Genomic DNA, 23,801 nt, shown 5'->3' on the forward strand with positions numbered 1-23,801 from the left:
CATGGCATGAATCCCGTTCCACAAAGACGGCGAATAGAAGGACCGCTGCAAAGCAAGGCCGACCTGGTTCAGTCTGTGTGATCCGCTCAGAATAAACACAGACCGTTTGATCAAACAACCATGACCCCCCCCCGCCCCCCCCCCCCCCCCCCCCCCCCCCCCCCCCCCCCCCAAACATGGTGCGCGATTCTCTGCCCGTTCTCCATCTGACCCTCGCCATCCCAGTCATTTCTATTTCTCATTATCTCCCCGCTCAACATTTCGCTGGCGCCTCTCCCTCCCATTTCCTCTCAAAAGAACCCGCATGGGGCACAAAAATAGGTCTAACAACAAAACAAGCAAACAATAACCCCACACAACACAGAAATGTTCATTTCACCAGAAGTAATTACTTTTAAATTGCTAATGGGGGACATCAACATTGTATGTGACCGGCCTAAGCTTAAGTACCTGTATTTCAGATTGAAAACGGACATGGTAAAAAAATGATATTGTCTTGTTTAGTGCTCTGGTATTTTACTATAGCTAGTGTTTGACAACATTATACATTCAGCATACAATACAGTTACTGTGTAAATTGAACAGAGTTGTTGGGGGGTGGGAGGGGTGATGAATAAATGATTAATATATAATTAACACAGTGGGGGACGGGAAGGAGCGGTCACTCTCCCCATTTCTCTCACACACACCAAAAGCTGTACACGAGCACACACACACACATGGGCCTACAAACAAACACGTGATGCGAATCTGCACACAAACACACACGTGCAAACACACACACACACGTGCAAGCGCACACACACACACACGCGCACACGCACACACGCACACGCACACGCATGCACACCTTCTGTTGTCCTTAACTCAACCCATCTTCCAGTCAGTGACACCAAGCTTAAATAACGGAGGGCATGTCTTTAATTCCAATAACAGGGTGGGGAGAGTTTAGGTGAGGCTTGAGGACATGTTTTACTGTGGTGACTGAATGGGGGTGGGGCAGGGGGGGCTACACTGTCAAAGGATGAACTACAGAAGACCAAACCCATTCAGAGCCCATCAAAGCTGACATTTTGACTTGCATTGAGTGGCACTCCTGAGAGACCCTATTACTCTATCAGGGAACACAGCAAACATTTGGAAAAGGCCTGCTGGCACTGGCTTGGGGCTGTTCGGTATTAAAGTCACCAGCTCGTTTCTCTGACAGGGGTCCTGTCTAATCTGACACGGGCTCTTATAACGAGGGCCTGTCTTATCTGACAAAGACCTGTGAAAACCGGGTCCCGTCTGTTTCCTGGGACAGAGTCCCTTCCTCTCTTGTTTGATGTTTTTGGGAGTTTTTCTTTTTTTTTACTTTCAAATTCAGCAAAAGAATGTGGCTGTGACATTTCCCAGGTGATTCCACCACACAGAAACATCAGCAGAGAAGCAGAGAAAGAGGGACAGAGAAAGAGGGGGGAGAGAGAGGGGGAAAGATACAGAAAAAGAGGGAAGGAGGGAGAAAAAGAAAGGGGGGGAGAGAGGGCTAGAAAGAAGGGGGGAGAGAAAGAGAGAGGGGTAGAGGGAGACAGAGAGAGAAACAGACAGCAAGAAAGAAAGGTAGATAGAGGGAGAATTTGAGAGAGACAGAGAGGGGGAGAGGGAGGGAAAGAGAGAGAGAGCAAGAGAGAGAGAGAGGAGGAGAGGGGAGAGAGAGTGTAAAAAGAGGGCCGAGGGATACAGTACCTCCATGGTCTGTGACTGGTGCATGGCTTTGATTGCATTCTGTGCCATAGCCCTGGTAGAAAACGTGACAAATGCACAGCCTGCAAGGGGGACAACGGGGGAGAGGAGGAGGAGCGGGAGGAGACAAGAAGAGAAAAAAAAAAAAACAAAACAAGACAAAAGGGTTGGACAACTCGTTATAAACCCAAAAAACAGAGATTGTACAGTGAACGGCCCACGAGACAACACTTTCCTCTCAGTAGCAAAGTACACGGAGAGCAAAGAACATCAACAACCACAGAAACGTCCCTCCTTTTTTCCCCATTCGCAGCCCTGACTTGTTAATCAGTGAGAGCCTGAGTGAGCGCGTGCAAAGGGCGAGAGGTGTTGGTTTGCTTTCTCCCCACAGGGCGTACCAGAGAGAGGAGTGTGTGGGGGGGTTAAAACGCTCAGTCCGAGGGGGTTAAAACGCTCCTTCTCACACATGCTTCTGAGGGAGAGCCCGGCTGTCCGCCCCAGAGCCAGGGGATGGCAGTCTCAAATTTGTATGTCTCCGGTTTATTTGCATTTATATTCAACTGTTCGGGGGCAGTCTGCATGATGGGACTCCGTATTTTCCATTCCTGGGGATGACGACCAAGTGGGTGAGCTCCCTGTAACGGTAACAAACTCCTTCCCCAGGTTCAGCCGCCGTGGAAGAATGAGGGCGCTGGAATGCCCCAAATTTCACACGGGGGGGGGGGGGGCTGCAGATCCTCATGCCGAGAGCCCCCTTCAAATCTGAATCCCTCTCTCCAGAAAATGACTTCTCCTCCCTCCGATGGGCAGCATCGCAATTATGCATATTGTTTTCCTCCCCCGCTGCACACCCCACCCCCACCCTTAATACGAGATCAGATTCGGTTTTGTTTTGTCCTTCTGGTCCGATGGCTGCGCTCCAGAGAGCAGGACTGCTCCCAGCATTACTCGCCCCCTCTCATCCCTCTCTAACCCCCGTGTAGCAGTTCAGGAGTATGATTAGGAAAATACGGACTGAATTTGGAGAGCGTTTTTAATCCCCCCCCACCCCCCTGCTCCCGGGGCCGAGCGGGGAAATGGCAGAAGTAAACACAAAGACATTTATTAATAGATTAGTGAGGGCCAGCGCCAGCGTGCAGCTCCGACGGTAAGCAGATGGAATTTATCAGATTATCAAGTCAGGACTGCGCTGACATTCGATTCACAGAGCAGACACGGAGATTGAGAGAGAGAAAGAGAGAGAGAGGGGGGGGAAGGAGGAGAGGAGAGAGAGGATTATGAGAGACAGAGGGCAAGGAGAGAGAGATGGAGGGGGCTGAGAGAAAGAGAGCGAGGGAGAGCGGGATTGTGCGACAGCAAGGACAGAGAGAGGAGGAGAAAGGGGTTGTGAGAAAGACAGAGGGCAAGGATAGAGTGAGATGGATAGAGGGCAAAGAGAGAGAGAAAAAGGTGGAGAGAGGACAGAGAATTGGAGAGGGGACAGAAAGAGGTGCTCGCTTTGATTTCCACCCATGCAACCGCTGGCCTGTGAATTTTTCGGTTCTCATTATAACTCCCTAGCTCTGGCTGCGGAACAATCTTCCCCTCATGGAGAGATGCTCACGCCAGCCCACTCCCTGACCTCCTTTCTCGGTTTAAACCACTTTTTCTGTCACATCGAGTCCCCTCCAGGTGTCGAAAAACAGGGGGAAGTTTCTGAGCAGAGTCACCTCTCTATAACAATGACAAAAGGTAAAGTGGGCTACTTTTTCTCTCGCTCGGCATTGTCACACAAAAAAAAAACCCAAAACATAAAAAAAGTTAAGTCATTATAAAGTCAAATTGTCAGCATACAAATGCTGTCGCATTATTAAAAAGGAGGTAGGAAGCATTTATTTTCCACATTTATCTGTTTACATTGTTGAAATGACCCAGATGTGACTTCTCTTCAGAAAAGTAACAGAAACTTAATCTCTGCCCGGGGTGACCTATTTGGCTGACAGTCAGTGATGTATGTTCATACTGTGGTTCTCTTCACAGTCTCTCTCTATATATAAATACATACACTGTTTATATTATGTATATATCTGTTTGGAGAAAGGGAAGGCTGTTCCATTTTTCTATTTTTCTAAACGTATTCTCTCAGAATTTCTTACACAGTCATCCTATCCCTTTGTCCCGTTCCTTCAGAGATTTGATGTGAAATAGTCATTGTATCGCGGTTTGAGGCAGATTAATAAAACATAACCAGAGTTCGCAATAATTTACTCTGTTGCCAAAAAAAAAAAGAGGTTCAACTTATAATTTGGTGACTAGACGACAAAGATGCGGATAAAAATACAGGAGTCCGCATTCTGTCGTCATCTGCCAGGAGAGCGGTCCTTTCAGGAAAGTAGGGTACCTCCCCAGGCTCCGGCATCCACATGTGGTGCGCTCCATATATTATTAATAGCAGGATGGTGTGCCACTGGGCTGTGCGATGTGGCTGTTTAACACCAGCCAGCGAGGTATCCGCTGCTCTGGGGCCTGCAGATAAACAGGAGACCTACTTGAAGACCCATTTATCAGCGTCTGGGAGAGACGCTGCATCCTTTGCGGCAATTCCTTTTTTTTAATTTTTTTTTTTTGGCTCTCTATTTTCGACGAGCACATCTCCGCCCAGCTGAATTTCTTTAAATAAATCTCCCTCCGTAACCTCCTGGACCACGTTTAACTCGCTGGTTCTCGCGTGGCGGTTTAAGTATTAATGAGGACAAAAGAGGAGCAGGGAGGAATCTGGAAAGATGGAGAAAGGCTGCTGTGAAAGTGGAGGATGAGTGTGAGAGAGGATGTTGGGAAGGTGGAGGACTGAGGCTGAAGGAGGATGCTGGGAAGGTGGAGAGCTGAGTGTGTGAGGGAGGATGCTAGGGAGGTAGAGGACTGAGGGTAAGAGAGGATCCTGCGGAAGAGGATAACTGCATTTGAGAGAGAATGCTGGGAAGTCAGAGGACTGAGGGGAAGAGAGGATGCCAGGAAGGTGGAAGACTGAGTGCGATGGAGGATGCTGGATCAGCGGAGGAATGGGAGTGGGAGAGTGTGTGCCGGTAGCTACCGGTGAGGCTGTATACATACAATCGGAGACACCTAGAGGAGAAGCAGGCAGAGAGGACACACGACAGAAACAATAGCAACAATCACAACATGACAACACCAACAGCAAAAACCTGTGTGTCAGTTACACTGATGCCAACGCCACCTTGGGCTGCACGTGAGGACAGATGGGGAAGCGAGATATCCGAGCATTTGGTTTTTCAGGGGAAAAATACCAGGGGGTCTTGTTTTTCTCTTGTATTTTGTTATTTGTTACAGGTTGCCTGTCTCTTCAGTGCATATAAATGGCTTTTTTGTTACAGTCACCAGGTGGTCTCCTCCCTGTAAAATCTGTCTTTGTAGAGTGGGGTCTCTTTTTGGCAGAATTTTACATTTCAAGACAGTGGGGAAGCCAACCTGAAGAGATCGTTAATGGACTGAAGAAGTTTGGTAAGCCTGACTTTTTAACAACCAACTTTAAAGTACTTTTAAAAAGTGGATGGGTGGTGGTGGTGGGGGGGGGATTGTTCTGCTTTTATTTTAATAAAAAGGAGACAAAACGAAACACAACTCACAGAGAAAAGGGACAGAAGAGAGCAGAACGGGACTGGACACAGACACATCGGAAGGGTTTTCCAGCCAGTGGACGTATGGTACAGTCACATCTTTGGGTCGGTATCGTTTGGCCCGGAGGTCAGTAGGAAGTCACATCTTGAGGTCAGATTTATTTGCCCGATTAGTAGGGGACGTGGGGATGGCAGTCGTATGTGGTTTGGAGCATGGGTTGCTTTCTGTGCCCTATAACCAATCCAGGATCATCTCCCCTAGCGCTATTCCTAACCCTGAACGTTGGAGGGAAAAAAAGCACAAGCTGATCGAGGATCAGTGCGTGAAGGTAGGATTTAACTTCACCGTGGACCACCAGGCCTGGAGGAGCTGACCGGGGGTCTGGGTACAGTCAGAGAGAAGGGAGAAGGTGCTGAGAGCCAGTGGCCCCCTGTACCAGGGTCAGTCCAGCTGACTGGGAGTGTTTACTGTGAAACACACCAATGAGGGGTCAGCCTTTACCTCAGGGGTAAAAGGGCACCTCAGATCATTTTTGTAAGGCTTGAGACGGTTCTGACATTTTTCCCCTCTGTAAAGGGTATAGCTGGACAGAAGGTGTCAGTATGGTAAATATGTGAGTGTTTGTCAGTCTAAGTGTGAATGCATGTTTGAATTCTGCACGTGTGTATGCGTGTGTGTTTGTGTGAGTATGTGCGTGTCTGTGTGAGAGTGTGTGTGTGTGTGTGTGTGTGTGTGTGTGTGTGTGTGTGTGTGAGTGTGTGTGATTTGAAGGGTGGTGCTGAGGTGGGGCTGACGTGACACTGCTCTGTGTTGCCATAGAGGCCAGAGTGAAGGGGGGGCGGGGTAGGGGGGGAGGTACACAGAGAGGTGCACGCTCTCACCTCTGCTCAGCCCGTCTGGTCCTCGGAGAATCCGGCACTCCTCGATCTGCCCGAACGCGGAGAACATCACTCGGATGTCGTTCTCGTTACACTTCTTTGAGACCATTCCTATGAACAATTTTCTGTCTTCGACCGCTACAAGAGAAAAAAATAATAATAATGAATACGACAAAAAGACCATTTTTATCTGCCAGCTGTGATCAATCCCTTATTACCACATCAAGCCCGCTGATCCCAGTCCCTTGTTCCTCTCGGCCTCTTTTACACTTGCTTCCTCTACCTCTCTCATTTGTCTCTCTCCTGCAACTGCTCTGGCCCTCTCTCCCTCTCCATCTTGCTCTCGTTCCCTGTGTGTCTCTCAGGACCCATTTCTCTCTCCCTATCTTCTTCCCTTGCTCCGCACCTCTTCCCCTCTCGGAATTCTCCCTCATGTACTCCTGAGCGCTCAGACAGACCCTTTGTCTCTTCCTCTGTCAGCTCTGCCTCCTCCTACCAAACGCGTTTGTGGAACACGGTTGTTCCTTTGGCCCACGCACCGCGGGGGTCTACAAAACCCTGCGGTGCGGCACGCCACTTTTAACCACATCGCCGCGATGCAACGACAGCGAGAAACACAGAGACATCTACTCGCAAAACTTTAAAAGACAGACAGGAAGACAATGAAAGAAAAAAGTACACAAAGGAATTAATTAATCATTCAGTCAATCAAGTGCAATGCATTTCCACGGGTTGGGTTTAAACAATAGATCCCACAGCGAGAAGACTCAAAACCGCCCATTGCTGCGGCTGAAACGAACGAGCTGGGAAATTAGGATGGCTGCCAATCAATCAATCAATCAATCAATTACAGCTTATCAGCGTGAGATCGCTTCGTGATGAGCGTCCCCTCTGAGGATTCCTGAAGCCGCGCAAAGACAGAGAGCCCGAGTCCTCTCTTTGGTGAAATGACTACTCAAACAGACTGGTTAAACACGTACGTTCACGTTGTTTATATGAAAGAGTCAAGTGTTAACCTTGCTGCAGTGTGGGTACCATGCAAACACATGTGGGTGTGCACGTGTTGACTTCGTGTGTGTGTGTGTGTGTGTGTGTGTGTGCATGTATACATTCATGTGTTTACATGAAAGTCAATGTGTTAATCTCGCTGCAATATGTGTGTGTGTGTGTGTGTGTGTGTGTGTGTGTGTGTGTGTGCACGCGTGCGTGTGTGACAGAGAGAGCTTGTGTATCTATCTACAGTGAGAGCGTGTGTACGTTAGCGCGGGTCTGTGTGCCTGCTTCTGGTGCTCACGCGCGAGTGTGTGTGTGCGTGCTCCTTGTCTAAGTGTGTGCCCTCCGACACATCGGATGTAATGCTAATCCAATTCATTTTAAATGAGGAAACTGTCAGCTCTTACCGGGAGGCGAGAGAGATAAGCAGGCTGTTGCACTCTGGGAAATCAATAGCGCACTTGTTTGTTTTGTTCTCTGAATTGTTTGTGCGCTTTAAACAAACCGGCAGGATATGGGAAAGATATGTGTTGTTTCAAAGGCCTTATCCCTTTGCACGTATAGAGTATCGCCCTCGAGTGCGATTAGGGGGTGCACGTGCTTTAATTCATTTACGCAAAGCAGCAGGTCAGAAAAAAAACCCCGCTATCGCAGTAAGTCGCACCTGCCCACAGCAAAGTGTAAAAGGCGCCGAGACAGACTCTGAAAGGCCGCGAGGATCTTGAGAGGGATGTCCTCTGATAGGCTCTCCTCTGGGTCAGCTGATAAGGGCCTCGGGAGGGCTGTTCCTGTTGTGTCTTTGGAGTGTGCGGGTGATGTATCGGGCACCTTGTGTTGTCGTGCTCTCGCTCGGAGCGGTCACCGGCGTGGTTAATTCTCTGTGCCGGCAGAAGCTGAAAGCCTCCATGTACACTGGGCTCCGATAGCGATCTGTCCGGGATTTCGGTGACGCCGTGAGGGTTGACGTGCTGCCGATAATGTGTCAACATTTTTTCTTTTTAAATCAGAATCTGCGGTGAACACTGCGGAGGAGTGACGAACGAGTCCTCTGAGCCTGTCCCCTTTTCAGAGCCCTTCAGATCCCCACAATCTTCTCCTTCCTATTCCTTTCCTCGGTGGCACCCCAGTCAGTCTGACTAAATAAGTCCCTTGCCTGGCAACAGTTGCAGCTCCTTGAGCTTGTAGCGTCAAAGCCCCGCTCCAGTCTCTGGGGGCCTCTATTGTGAGGGCAAAGCCAGACTCCAAAACACCAGAGACTTCAGGGAGGAATGGGTTAACAGACAGTTATCAATCTGAATTTTCAGCATGACATTGCTAGGATGGAGCAAAGGGCGGGGAGGCATTCTTCCTCCCTGGTCATGTGTTTGGAGTCTGTTCGGGGGATTGGGAGCACTGCCCTCATATTCAATAACAAAACCCCCTCCTGCTTCGCGGCGCTAAGTGTTACGTGGTCGCTCTGTGTGGCGGCCACAGGGCCGGCCGGTTGCTGGGATTCATTTGCAGCTTCGCCACGTATTGGCGCTGACATATGTCTCCTCCTCCCAGGCTCTCCGATGCCCCAGGCCCGCGTTCACAGGGTTCAGATCTGCGTTCCCTGAAACAAGCGCCGCCCCCCTACACTCCTTTCTCCCTGGAAGGCGCCTGGGATGGTGTGGAGGTGTGAGAATTAAAATGGCTCCCCTCAGACTTCGCGGGAGAGGGCCGCAGTGGTAGAACAACAGCTGCTGCGAAGCGACTCGGCCGCTTAGACGCCGAAAGGGGGATGCGAAAAAGCCCGCCTTTCCTCTCAGACGAAAAAAGACCAAACAAAATGAAAAAATGGCTGCTTTGAGGAGAAAGCTATGTTCTTCCTTTCAGAGTGGGGCCTGCCTCAGTCACCTCCATCCCCTCTGAAAGGCCCTCCCGTACGCATGCTGTAATCTTATGAACTTACAAAAGGGCTGATAAGTTTGAGGAAAATGCACTGGTGGCAGAGAGGGAGATGAGAGAAGGGTCTCGTTTCGGCTCGCGGCTAAGCGCTAAATACTGGGCTAAACTAACAGCGCTTCATCTTCATTTGACGCGGGGAAGCGGGCGCTCTTAACCTCTTTATTGCAGTCACTCTTCACGGCGCAGTGCTCGCCCCCGGTGCCGAGTCCCCCGGGGGCCGCCCGGCTGCCCATAACTAACCCGCGCAAGCTCTTTAGTAGTCGCCTCGGCGCAATCATTGATACAGATTGCTCATCGCGCTTTTCCTAAATGGCTGCTTTTGGCTTCTTGAGTGGCGCGGATAGCCTGTGCTTGTTGACAGAGAGATGAGAGCTGCTGCTGGGGGGGGTCACAGCCAGGGCAGGAGGGCTGAACTTTCGCTGACTCTGCTCTGTGCTTCTCTGATTTGTCGGTATGTTTGACTGTCTCGGATGCGTGTCTCACGCACCTGCATGCTCACAAACACGTGCAGACATCCAGACATCCATGAACAAGTGCATGCAAACCATTGCACACAATCATTTAGGTAGACATACACAAACACACACACACACACACACACACACACAGTCAGTCTCTTTCATGCTTGTGCTCATCTGTTTTCCTCATCCCTCACTCTCCAGGGCAGGAGATCACTGCCTCCTGGCACCACATGAAGATCTTTATTAACTAACTAAATCCCAGATCCCCACGGTTCCATACAAAGACCTCATTAACCATTTACCTCCCAGCTCCTCACACAAGCATCGCCTATCATTCACCCAAGGCTGTCTTTGAATACATTGGTGACATCATTTCCTGTAGGTGCTGATGACATCACTCACCGTTTGATTTCTCACTGTCTGCAGGCTTCATCTGAATGGGATGATGCATCTGGAAGACAAAGAAAAGGCACACATTAATCAAAAGTCAGGCAAACAGCAGGCAAACATCAGACCCATGTTGTGCAGCAGTAACAGTATTGTATCCTTCCCCGGGTTAATCTAGTGCCAGCCTTTCCCTCCTCCTCTTTGCCTTCTGGAATCAGTGCTGCCTCTAGCTGGAATTCCAAGCGCAGGTGCATTTTTCATTTTGGAAATACCATCATATGAGCTGTGGTGAAAAAACAATGTTTATTGTAAAATATAGGCCCATATGCGGAACAGAACATGGAGGCTTTGCATGCAAAGCCCAGAAAAGCAGGCTGGCGGTGGAGAAGCACACCTGTGCCGGCACGGCGCGCCGAGGCCCCACGGGCGCCGTCAGTGGCCGCAATTAAACCCGAGCCGGCGGGAGGATTCGCACTCCTCAAGTGAGAATGAAGAAGGCTCACACATTCCGGATGTTTGCAGCAGAAAGCTGCACACTCACAGTGAAAAAATGTGACCTTTTTTCTATCATTAGAGCTGAGAAAATGATGTAATGTACATGTAGCAGCTTTTAATTATCCCCTCTCTGACATTAACGTAGACAGTTTTTTCTCTGGCAGCAGGGGTTTCACTTACAGGTAGCGCAACACAACTTGTGGTTGGAAGTGGCAAAGTGGCAACTTTTTTCCGAATTTGAGCTCCGAATTAGAACAGAATTAGACTTCACTGGAATAGTATGTATCTGTGCTGGAGTGAAATTTTGAGTGCTTTTTCATAAAATGCATGTGATACATTTAAAAATATGTACTCACTGTACCTCATTTCCGCTACTCTAGTGTAATCTTGTTCCCCTTTCATGTAATTCTGATACATTGTAGTTTTGCTATTCATAGTTTTTTGTTTTTTTCAGTCTTATAATAATAATGATATTGCATTTCACTTGCGTGTTGAATCATGTACATGTCCTTGTTTTTCATGCTGTTTTGTTAAAAGCACTATGTACTTGCACAACAGAACTCACTGGATGAGTGTCTGCTAAATGATAAAATGTATTATATGTAACAAAAATAAGTCTAAAACATTCAGAAACATCATTAACACTACTCGTGAATAATGTCTCAGAGACATACTCTTACATTGTAAAGTAACGTCATGAAAAAGCACCAGCACCCACCTCGAACCAGCTCACTAAAGATCATATGATCATTCAGTAGTTAACTTTAAGTTAACTAGCTAACTGATAATCTAATTGCTTTTGTCATGCACCAGCTCACTGGCTACTTAAAGTTCTCTGTTAACAAGTTAATGTTCAGAAGTTAATGACATTAACATTAGCTAGCTAGTGGTGGCAAGATTAGATAAGCAACTGTACAATGAGAGCTGCTTGAGTGTTGCTGGGAAAATAGCACTGTACTGCAGCTATGAAAGGTACACTAAGAGGAAGGCAGTTTTCTGTTGGTAACCAGCTGAGATCTACAGTTCTAACCTATCTCCCTTGGCAAGGAATCAATGAAATGACATGCCATCTTCTTTCCCCTGACGATTTGTGCATCCAAAGGCGTCACGGTGAATCGGTACCATTTTTCAGACTCTTTTAACGCACAACAATGAAAACAATCTATCCTGAATATGGACTGGTATTCCAGTCTTTAAGCAGCAGAAGAATGCTAACGGTTGCCTTCCAGCATGATGGGGGTAATGATATCACATGTGCCACCCTAATGGACTCATAACTCCACTTGTGAGCATTACACAAAAGAAGGCTCTACTGCTTCAGTCAAAGGCTGCTCTGGAGAAAACAGGCTGGCTGTGGTAGTTACAGTTAGCCATTGACTGACCTGCCAATATGGCTGATAGCATACACGTTTAATTATAAAAGGTCACAAGAGAAAAATGTTATGACCAAAAATAAATAGATAATTAATTATCACAAAAGAAAACTTGTTATTTGTGTTTACAAGTGAATTATTTGAGATGAATAAACAGCATGCTTTACCAGTTCAGTATAAGTGTATACCAACATAAAAGGTGTTTTTCCCCTCAGTATATTAGCTATGCCATAATCTGTAAACACCCTCAATGTGTGGGTGGACCAAGTCTCTCAGGAACAAGAGAAGATTGTCTGAGTTTTAAAGGGGATGGACACCACATAACTCCTACCCTACTTATACAATGCATGACGGCGGATGCAGTGGATTCTGGGAAAAAATTCTGTAAGGGGTTGGATGGAGCTGTGTGATCAGTGAGTCACTTTGACACCCTGGTGTTAGCTAAAATTTCACAGGCGACAGCAATCTCCCTCTCCCTCTCCGTCTCTCTCCCTGTCTCCCGCTCATCTCTGTAATTGTGTTGACGCTTGTTTGATCTCCTCCGAGAAGAATGGCGGTAATTCCTCAAATCTGCGCGAGTATCAATCTTCCCCACCGATTCCCACGATGGAAAAATCACAGAGGAGAGGAGGGCACTCTTTCTCTCTGCCTCTTGCACGACGCAGCTGACATCACAGGGAAGTGGCAAGATTAAGACTCCTCCGACCGTCTCAGGGCCGCGCTTGAAGTTTACCCATAATCCCTTGGAGTTCTGCCGGAGCGCCTCGGCTGGCCCCTCCGGTCGCATAGGGGTGGGTGGGGTGGGGGGCTTTGATCTTTCTCCCCAATGCAGACTCGACGATCCACTCAGACATCAATCAGGACCTTCCCCTTCATTCTTAGCCTGTGGCTAACTTTCACAGAAAAAAACAGAGCTGGAATTCGCGGACATCTGACTCAGAATGCACAAACTTCTAAGCGGTCGCAATAAGACACAGGGGGAGGCCTGAACGGCATTGCGTGAGAAGGGTTGAGACCCCCTCCCCTCATGTGTGCGCCGGCCGTCCAAAAGGTCTCACCGCTAATTACAGCCTCCGGTCTCACCCCTCCATGTCACCTTTCACATAAAAAACGCTTGTCACATGCCCCCCCCCCCCCTATCTGGACAGCCCCATAAATACAGGGCAGTTTGTAGGGCAGCGGGCGCGGGGGACGGGAATCACAGTTTGTCACCGCTGAAGACAAAAATCGATGACAGGCTGTGCTTTAGTGCGTCGGCCCCTTCAGCTGGCGGCGCTGACCGCCATTTGAGGATGGGGATTAATTAACATTTAATCGTGACCAATCAATTCGCTATCACCAACAACTACCTGGGATTATAAAATATACATCTAAACTATGACCTTTAAGCGCCCATAAAAAATTCTTTTGAGTTGCCAATTACTTCTGACAAATGGCTGTGTTTCATCTGCTTGTCTCTGGCTTGATTAAAAACTCATTTTAACCCACAACGAATAAATAAGACAAAATGCCACCCAGGCCTTTTCCGGTGCTTATTTTTCATTTTCCTGCCACTCCCCTTTTGAGACGCTCGCTCAGTTGGGTGGTACAGTCTCTTCGTTAAAGAGCTCCCTCTCTGCAGTCACCTCAAATCTCTGCCTGTGAGAGCTTTAACGACCAGACTCCTCCTCTTCTCACACTACCCACATTAACTACTTTACCTCATACTTCTGTTTTAATAAACTCCCAAGGACCTAGTTCTGCTGGTCCAGCTGATGTGTTTTGATTGAGCCATGATGGTCCCATGTAGTTTGGCTAACATACCCCATTCAGTACTGGGAGGTAACCACGAGATCGAGGTGTGTGTGTGTTTGCGATGTGAATCACTGCAAGCCTAGAGTCATTGAGGCGGAACACACAAATCTTCCAGAGCTCACATACCGTCATGTTTCAAAGGCACATTTGTATTCACTCTATCGGCAAGTGATCACCCACATGATCTATATCCGTGGGGGTTACTCTGTGCTGATCAGATTCCCCCATCGCAAGTCAAATCTTAACCATTATCAGCTAAACATCAAAACTGCTCCTAGATCTGTACTAAGTACTTCTGCATAGAGCTATTGACACATACTCCATAGCTGCTGCACATCTGCAATGTTATGGGTTATGGGTGTTTTACCATTATTGGAAGAGGCACAGCTTCTCAGCAGCATCTGTCTCACACCCTGACTTTCTTTACATCGTCCCCAATGCCTTAGTGTTTTTATGAAACTACAGCCTTACAAGCCACCATTTTGGCTCGAACCTGCATCTACAAGTCAAAAAAACCGAACCCTGTTCTTCTCTCCAATATAACACATGCCTGTATACCTTATGCTCAAGGCAGAAGTTTCCAGTAAGCACTGATCTAGGAACACATTCTCCAACCGCATGCCTAACCTTACAGCAAAGGTTACAGCAAACCTGGTCCTAGATCAGCAGGTGACTTCTTCCTGGGGCAAACTTTACTGCAATGCTGAAGTAGTGAAGCGGTGAGTTTTGTTGAGCTTTCCTTTTTGACTGGCCTGAACCCTGTGTGGCACAGGGAACAGCAGAGACCTGAGGCCGACCCCGCTCGCTGACCTTGCTCTGACTCCGCCAGAGTTGACAGAGGCTAACCGACAGCGGGACGGGACGTCTCGCCCTCCTGTCACCACGGAGACGCCGCAGCCGTTGTGACCTCTGACTATCCGCACGGCTGATGTAACCCCGCGAAGAAAAGGGGGGGGGGGGGGTTCGGAGGAAGAGAGTGCGAAGGACGGTCGTGTGCCAGTGCTACGCCTCCATCAGAGGACAAACTCTAAATGTGTTTATTCAACTCCTTAATTACGTGATTTCATCAAAATGCAACTTTACAGGGCTTTCTGATCGCACCACTATCACTGTCTGTTTGCAAATCAGCATTTGCACGCTGTCTGGCAGTGGTCTGGAAACTAGGCTGTTCGCTGAGCCAGCCACAGAGAAAGCATTGCTCTGAGCGCCGAGCATTTTGCTAGATTTGCCCGGTCACGCAAACCAAATTGTTAATGGTCAGATAACTTAACAGCATAACTAGGTGACAAATGTGAACAAAGGATGCTTAACTGTGTTTGAAAAGTGTTCTGAACGAGGGATGTCTGGTCTGTGTATTTCTTGTAAAGGAAACAACTCAATAACACTGCCTATTGAGCTGTTACTACTATATATAGCATATATCTTACGCTAAGATCTCCCGACAGGTATATCGGAGCTCTGTACATAAAAATTCTTTGAGGACAGGCGGGGTGGGTGTCGTGTGAAGAATCTCCGGAGGCCATCTGAGGAAACGGCTGTTGGAAACTGAAGAAAACCACTCTCTCTCTAAAAAAAATAATGTTAATTAACCCTGCTGTTCGGAAACTGTTTCCAAAAAACCTGTGACTCGGAGCAGCGCACAAAAGTAATGCAGGAATGCAGTGGAGCGCGGAGAGCCGAAAACTGTGGGGGAACGGAGACAATGCCGGTCGCCCGGGACGGGGGCGCATCCGCCAATCAAATTAATAAGTCTGTTTACCATAATGCTGAGCCGCTCATCCCCTCGCCCCGCCGGGTAAGCGGGGCGAGCCCTTAGACACAGACGGCGCGGCGGCCCCCACGCGCCTGGATTCAGCGGCCGGGTGTAATCTTCTGCAGTGCTGCCGGGAGGATCCAATGTTATAAAAGTGACAGATGGGAGACGGCCGCCAAGGCCGGGACAGTCTTGTTAGGGGCCTGATGGATCTGATGGATTGCGGTTTTCTTTCTTTTTTTTCCCCACCTCCTTCGAGTCCCTGGAGAAAGGGAACATTTCGCGGGCGGGCTCCTCGCTCCCTCACTCTCCTCCCTCCCTCCGTCTCTGCGTGATTATGCTTGTTTGATCTAAGCTGCCGCTCTCTGAGAAGAATGGCAGTAATTCTACAAATCTACATGAGTATCAATCATCCTCGCCGATTCCTACAATAAAAATCGCAGACAAGAGGAGGGTTTTTTTTTTTCTCACGCCCTCTGCACAATACAGCTGACATCACAGGAAGAGGTGGCAAGATTAAGACTCTTGTGTGTCTGTCTCTGTCCCCAGGCTATACTTGGAGTTTACCCAGAATCCCTTGCAGCTTTGCTGGGGCATCACAACCAGGCCTCCGCTTGCCAGGATGCGAGAGGGCTTTGATCTTCTTTCAAACGTGAGCTCCACGCAAAAAACAATGTCCCTCCATTGATCAGGCACGCTGTTTTTGTGCCTCATCTCTAACTGGCTGTAACTGGCCATGACTGGCTGTGACCGGTTAGCTTCTGGTGATGGCCTTTGTGAGACCAACCTCTTTGACCATCATGCATTCAAGCCAGGTGCAAGGACATCTTAAGCTTGATGTCTTTCAAAACAGACTCTACTCCTAAATTTGTGGTTAATTAAAGTTAGGTTAATTTTGTGGTTGGACAAACTGGGCCCTATGTGCTGGAACTTCTATATCACTACATATTGGTTGATTTATGTAAGGATTTTAACAGAGATAGACTGTCTAAAACTGTAATCTCTGACAGGATTTGGAGACCTGGTGTAGCTGCACTGCCTGCAGTCAGAGTTCTGGTGCCTGCAGTGAAGCTGAATGCTGGCATCTGCCCAAAGCAAGAGCAGTGCCGGGACTTCATCTGCGGTTTTCCTATAAACTCTGTGTTCTGTCCATCTCTTTTAGCTTGCAGTGATCAATGGTGGCAAGATCATTTGCCCTCTTCTGTATTTACCTCCTCGCAGTTTTTAGTGCCAAAGCCAACACAGTGCATGGGTTATAGACACCCATCCCATTGAACAGACTCCGCCCACCCTTTGAAACACAGCCCACATCTTGCTGACTCCTCCCACATCTTGAAATACTGCCCACATCTTGCCGACTCCACCCATATATTGAAGCACTGCCCACATGTTGCTGACTCCACCCATATCCTGCAACACGCCCAAATCTTGCTGACTCCACCCACATCTTGTACCGCTGCTGGGCTGAACTGCCATGAGTCAGCCCCAAAGAAAAAAAAAAAAAAAAAAAAAACTTATTCATCTGGAACCTGACCTGAGCAAGCCGGACCGGCCCCTGGCTCTACCCGCAGACCCCTGCCGGTGTCACCTTTCCTGAAACACGCGCGAATGTCCCTGTCCAACAGCTCCATAAATACCAAGACACACGGGGGCCAGCGAATGCGCGAGACACCGCATCTGTGGCGGAAATGTCCACGCCTGAAACCAGACGACTGAGCCCTGGCCTTTCAGGCATCACTCATCACCTGATAATCCCGTTTAATCCGATAAACGCGGCCATTAGAAATCAATCCGGGGTCAGCAAAGCAAACAAGTGAGCGCGGTGTGTATAAATATCTGCACCGCGCCTTCGCTGGCCGGCGGCCGTGAGGAATTAGTCTGAACTGCCAGCCGCTGCAAGGGGGGAGAGAGAGCGCCGTTTTATCTCCATTGCAATTTCCTCGGCGGGACCCGCGAGTCCTCGCGTCCGGCTTTTAATGAAAGCACGCGGCGCAATAAATAAATCAAACAGAGCGGCCGCCGCTCCGTCCTTTTTCCCCCCGTCACTAATTCTTCATTTTCCCGCCAGTGGCCTTTGAGACGGTCCCCGGGCGAGGCGGACGTCTTCATTAAAGACGAGACCCCTCTCTCCCTCCTGCTCGACGGCGGGGTAATGTGGAATTGCGCGATTTTGGATAAGCCTCCCCTCGACCCCTGACATTTCACAGCTTTACGGGCAGGTAGTGGGCTGACTTGCCTCCATGCCACAGCCTGCACTAATTAGATTGTGCGGAACTGTCCCAAGTTTGCTCTGCGAAACTACCTGACTCCCTCCTCACTCCATAGATAGGAACACACTACAGACTTTAGGGGCTGGATGGCAAACCATAAATCATTGGAGAAAAAAGCTGCATGAGACCTGTTGGAAATGCTCGTCCGATCACAGACCAGGATACATAATTTGCTGTGCTGTTTCCTAGGCACTTTCTTTTTCCCTTTGGAGGGGAACCCTCTCAGAGGGGTGTGGCCTGAAGCCCTATCCACCACTCCTTCGCTGCCTGGAGCGGTCAGCTTTTGCACCCAGCGGGTTTGACATGTCTTTCTCCCTTTCTCCCCTTCTCCCTCCCTCTCTCTGTGAGGAGGGCTGCGGGTTTGGGTGACCTCCTCGTGCTGGGCCCAGCGCCAAAAAGCTCTGGTCGATCTGCAGTCCGGAGGCACCGCCAGCACTCCTTTGAAGTTCTCCTCAAGTCGGGAATCCTCATGAAATTTGGATGACGCTGCTACTTCATGCCTTTTTTTTTAACCTTCTCCTTCTTCTTCTTTTTGGGCTTGTAGCCTTATAAATCTTAGACAGCTTTCAGGCATAATGGTTCTGGCGATCAATTCTTGCAGGTAAACATTTCCCTTCCACGGTGCTGGGTGGCATGAAATATAATCCGTGCCCCCTCTCTATCTCTCCCACTCTCTCTCTCTCTCTCTCCGGACAGTTTCAGAATGCTCCTCAGCTCAAAAGGTTAGAGTTCGACCTGTCTCTCTGTGGAAGAGCAAACACGTGGCGGGGGGTGGGGAGGGTGGTCAGGGCATCGGACTGACTCAAATACCACAGCAGCGACCCTGCAGCAAACCCCGGCCTCGCCAAAGCCAAAGGCCCTTCCCCCCGCCCGCACCGTGTTCCTTCACAACTTAACAGCGAGAGCCCCACAGAAACACCATGACCCAAAAAAAAAAGTTGTACCCTATAAAACAGAACCTAGGCGTTCCTCTCTCTGCTTCTGTTTATATCGATTTCCGTTTATGCCGTTGCATTGCAGGGGGGATTTCTCTATGAGACGGACCGCAGCTCATGTGTGTCTGAAAGATATGCAACTTTTGCCTTCTGCCTCCTTCTGACACGTGGCTCTAGAGGAGCAAGGTTAAATTGTGAATGCAGAGGAAATGTCTTTTCGATGACCACAACATGACCACACAGATGGCCTCCTCTTGGTTTGACTTCAACATGACGGGCAGCAGCACATGCTGTGTGGAAACCCAAGGAAGAAACTAGAGATCTGCGTCAGTAATCTTCATGCTGTAGTTTTGTTTAATGTTTAATAGTGCTGACGGCCACCACACTCCTTCCACAAATCAATACAGTTTAACACCGACACGCGATGCAACGAGGCGGGGTTAAAAAGTTAATTTGAGGCGGCCGATTAATATTTCCCGTTAAATAAGTGTACACAAACGGGCCCCGCTTCCTCCCGCGGCTTCGATCGGCCCGCCGTCCTTAAGTCTTGTTTGTGATAGCATTTGCGCTTTCGTTCCCGCAATTACGGCCTTAATTAAATTGATTCCTGTAATGAGTTCCTGTAATGATCCCGCTCTGGGGCCTGCGTTCCGCGAGGCGAGAGACGGCGGGGGTGGGGGGGGGGGGACGTGCCCAGGCAATATTTACCCAAGATTCTGGGTAAACGAGCGCTGGGGAGAGCTCGTGGCGAGGCGGGGAGAGCTCAGACCCATCCGTACCCCCCCGTGTCTTCGCTCCAGGCAATCAGCCTGGGCTGGGAGTGGTTGTGCAAGGTTATGTACCGCCTGGCATTCCTGTCATCCTCGTAGCTCGCGTCACTCCCTGTTTTATCAGGCGCCTACCAGCTGGAATGCAAGGCCCGATTCCACCGGAGGGGCGCCTGCGAGGAACACCCCTGCCCCCCCCCGCCCCATGCTCCACCAGCCAGAAAAGGAAGCATTCTGCAGCTTTCTTCTTTGTTTGAACAGGAAACATGTATCTGTGCGGGCTGTCCAAAATAAACGTTAGCGTGGAGCTTGCAACGACTTCGAGTGTCATGTTATGAGAGAGTGTTAGAGAAGAATCACCTCCACACGCTTGTAGCGCACTATGCTGGTACACCGGTGGTGCTTCGACAGAAAATACTCTGACTCTGAAATTCCAGGAAGAGGCTTACCTCACCTTTTTTTCCAAAGTTGGTGCCAGATTTTTCTCGCCCCTGTTTCTTGCCAACAGGGAAGAGTTGCACGAGAGCGGCGATGTATGTAACAAGTTACCACATGAAGGAACGTCTGATCAAGGCTGAGAGAGCCCTGTCACGCCAACTGTCCTCTGGGAACGATCTGACATCACCTCCTGCCAACAAACACCCATAATCCTCCTACATCCATCTCACCCTCCATTCTCCATCCAAAAATTACATAATGCTTTGAATGTCAGCTCTCTCAACTTATAAGAGAGAGACTTTGTTTATAAAGCTTGTATCAATTACAGAACTCACTAAATAAGGGAGCAATTATTGAAAGCTAACATTATTTGCTCTCTCAACCTCTCCCTCTTTCCCATATGAATGTACAGCTTTTGGATAATTTTCAAGGGCTGTCTATGTGAGCTCAGAGCCAATGTTGTTTCCCATGAATTTAACCCATGAATCAATAGAGTGATGCAAAAAAAAAAATCTCAATTAACCAGTGTCTTGTCCCATTTATCAGGTTGTGAGATAACATGCAGATGAACTGTGTCTCAATGCTAATCCCATTTAACCAACAATCCCCTTTATCACAGTCCCACTTCAGTGGCAGTGCCTAATTGTAAATGGATAGAAATTTTAGTTGCTTTAAATGGGCAATTATGTCCTAGTTAGGCAACGAAGGCAATGTAGCATAGTGGTAAGGAATAGGGCTTATGACCAAAAGGTTTCTGGTTCAATTCCCCCCTGGGGCGCTTCTGTTGTCCCCTTGGGCAAGGTACTTAACTCACAATTGCCTCAGTAAATATCCAGCTGTATAAATGCACAACATGTAAAAAAATTCTAACCTATATAAGTCACTCTGGATAAGAGTGTCTGCTAAATGACAATAACAGAAAGTAAATTTATAATTTTGAAGGATGACACTTATTAAATTAGTGCACAGGCTCACACCCTTTCTGAAGTCACACAGGCAAGGTCACCGCTTTGGACAAGGTGGGATTTTAACAAACGTCCACTTTCTGTGCAAATCCGACCAAACCACTGCTATAGGCCTTCAGCGAGATCTGCTTTCATTGGACAGTGGTGCTCGATTGACTGCGCCTGAGCCCGCTCTTCCACAGGGAAAATAAACGATCCTTGAGAGGACACTGCAATTAAAAAAAACCTTCCTACCCCTCTGCAAACAGCTGGGGTGGGTGGCTTTTAAGGAAGTGTCCTAGATTGCCGCCTTCGTCCTCGAATCCAAAACGAGACCAGACGACAGCAGAGGGCCCGGCAGACAATTAGTGCCAGCATCAGCGCGGCCCCCGCACTCACATCTCTCAAACACTAATGAAACATTCCGTTTGCCAGGGAAAGCTCTGGAGCCGGCCTCGTCCTGTGGACGGACAGATGGCCCTCGGACCTGCAGCATGCAGGAGGCGGGCTCTCTCGCCGCACACACGCGACCGTACAACAACGGCGTGCGTTTCTAATGAGCCGTTTCCATGGCGCTGCGATTGGCTAAACCCTGCATCGCTTGTGACGATCGGCCTCCTGCTCACTGTCCCTAATCATATGGCTGTGACACAAATAAGATGCTCTGGTCTAGTGCCAGGGGGTTGTAGGGTTAAGTCCCTTCAACTGTACTGTATATCATACTGTACTGTAAATGCACTGTACATCATACTGTATCTGTATAATGTCTTCTTCCTCAGACATCCTACAATATAATACAATACAGTTTTATGTGCCACTTTTAATGGAAGCACACACAGGGCACATTAGAACATGATGGAAATGAAAATGAAAAATCACGTAGCTAAATCAACCAAGACGACCAGGCCCGTGATAACAGGAGAGTCTTAAGTCCTGATTTAAAAGAATCAATTTCTTAAGCTGTACCTCCAATATGGGTTTCAGTTCCACAGCCTGGTGTGGACTGTGGGCCATTCTCGGCTGAAGCTTTACGGGCCGTCCCTAACTGACCCGTCTGAAATACCACTTGGAGCGTCTGGGTGTGGCACGGCCCGGCTGCCCTCTTACCAAGCCAGCTTTTACGCTGCCCGTTCACCATCTTTGCCTAGACGAAGGGGTGGGGGAGGGCTACCTCGCCGCCTCTGTGAAAATGATGTCCTCATTCTGATTCAGTTAGCAAATGTGCCGCTCTCTGGTACGTGATTCTCACTGCGCCTTTCTGCTTAGGGACCAAAAGCACAAGGAGTGCGGGTGTCGCTCCCAATTTCCGTTTTATTCAGGGAAAGACGCGGCCGAATTTAAATTCGCATTTGTGAGGAATCGACCCGTTAAAACACAATTTGCGACAGAAAGACTAGAATGTAAAACAACTGCAAATGTAATAGTTGGAAAAAGGACGTGTTTTGGTGGAAAAACGTCTCCAAGTAGGTTCTGACTGTTGTACTGTCAGTGCTAATGATTTAACTGCCACAATCCGTGTCCCATTTTTCATAGCTGATCCCGAGGAACTGACTCTGTTTCCATACAGATCACTCAGACACAAAGAAAGTGACCCACCCGACTCCTGACCCTGCCCCGTCATCCGCACCCTCCTTCTCTGAGACAGACAACTTAGAGGTCTTCTGGGGTGACACCTACAACAGACTCCTCAACAATGTGGGATCATCAGAGACAAACAGCCAGAGGCTCATAAAGGTACAGCCTAAATTGGGATTGTCACTGTGAGGGACAACCAGAGGCTTCAAAAGGTACAGCCTGAATTGGGATTGTCACGAGCTACGTTTACATGCACGCATTTTTTTCATTCGGAATGAAATCAGTCCGATTGATGATTCGGAACGTACTGTTTACATGAAAGCGATCTGATAGTTTGTGCTCTTTTACATGTCACGTGTACAATCGGAATAGATGCTCTAGCTAGCCAACTAACGTTAGCTCTAGAGTGGACTGGTGGCTACACTATACCGACTACTCTGGGATGCTTTATAGGATATTGAATAGAAACAGCAACCTCCGACTTTAACCTGAAAAGCAAATTGAACATAAAAATCTAGCCTACAACTGTAATCCAAATGTATGAGTACTGTGTGTGAGGTGGGAGGGAGAGGTGACGGCTACCAGAGACGTTTTCCTCGGAGGCAGAACTCTCCAGTGTCTTAGGCGAGCTGAGCCCAACATCAACACCGTGTTGGGCTGCGGTAGCCAGCGGCCGTTGTCCCATAATTTCCTCCATTATGCCAAAAAATGGAAAGTTGGTAGGGGCTGCACCACTTTTGTTTTGGTCAGATTTTGCCTTATAATACCCATTCTTCAGCCCCTTCCAGCGGTTCTTAATTTGGTCAATAGACCCATTTACCCCCGCTTCATTAAGCTTCTCCCAAACTTGCTTAAACAGCTCGTTGTTGCGGGATTTACGCCCATCTAGTCGCTCGACTATTGTTAATTCTTTGAGAATGTTTAACATGGTCTTTTTCATGCATAGTAAAAAGTCAATACATCATTACTTCGTGTAATGAACATGCGCAGAAAGTTCCAAGCGCAGAAGGCAATCTGATTCAACGTCTACATGGCTAATATTTTCCTATCGAATGGATTATCAGAAATCTACACCACCTCCTTAAATCCGATTGAATTCTCGATCAGACTGGGGTATTTCATTCCGATCAAGGTGTTTACACAAGACATTTTCATTCCGATTGAGCTTGAAGCCGATTATTAACGGAATATTAGGCTCCATGTAAACTACCTACTGTGAGGAACAACCAGAGGATTCTAAAGGTACAGTCTGAATTGGGACAGTCACTGTGAGGAACAAGAAGCGGCTTCAAAAGGTACAGCCTTAACTGGGAGTAGCACAGAGGGGTACATGATGAACACATAAGCTTTTATAGAAGGAGTAGAGGCCAAGGCCACTGCCAAGCTCCCCCCTCCCCAAACACCCCCAAACAGTCCTAGCTATGGGGCCTAGAGTGGGACACACCCAAGGCTATCCTCTCGGAGGGATATGA

General features: G+C 48.5%; 1 protein-coding gene across 16 annotated transcripts in view; it reads right to left on the minus strand.

The window, feature by feature from the left end:
* Positions 1-23,801, minus strand: part of celf2 (cugbp, Elav-like family member 2) — a 150,267-nt gene that overhangs the window by 24,341 nt on the left and 102,125 nt on the right. For all 16 annotated transcript variants that reach the window (XM_036518127.1, XM_036518134.1, XM_036518140.1 and 13 more), the window contains 3 exons: positions 10,001-10,049; positions 6,219-6,353; positions 1,726-1,805 (listed from right to left, as the gene is read on the minus strand). In XM_036518127.1, coding sequence (XP_036374020.1) covers positions 1,726-1,805; positions 6,219-6,353; positions 10,001-10,049 — 264 coding nt within the window. The remainder of the gene's footprint in view (positions 1-1,725; positions 1,806-6,218; positions 6,354-10,000; positions 10,050-23,801) is intronic.

Source organism: Megalops cyprinoides, chromosome 23 (genome assembly GCF_013368585.1).
Source record: "Megalops cyprinoides isolate fMegCyp1 chromosome 23, fMegCyp1.pri, whole genome shotgun sequence".
Lineage (NCBI taxonomy): Eukaryota > Metazoa > Chordata > Actinopteri > Elopiformes > Megalopidae > Megalops > Megalops cyprinoides.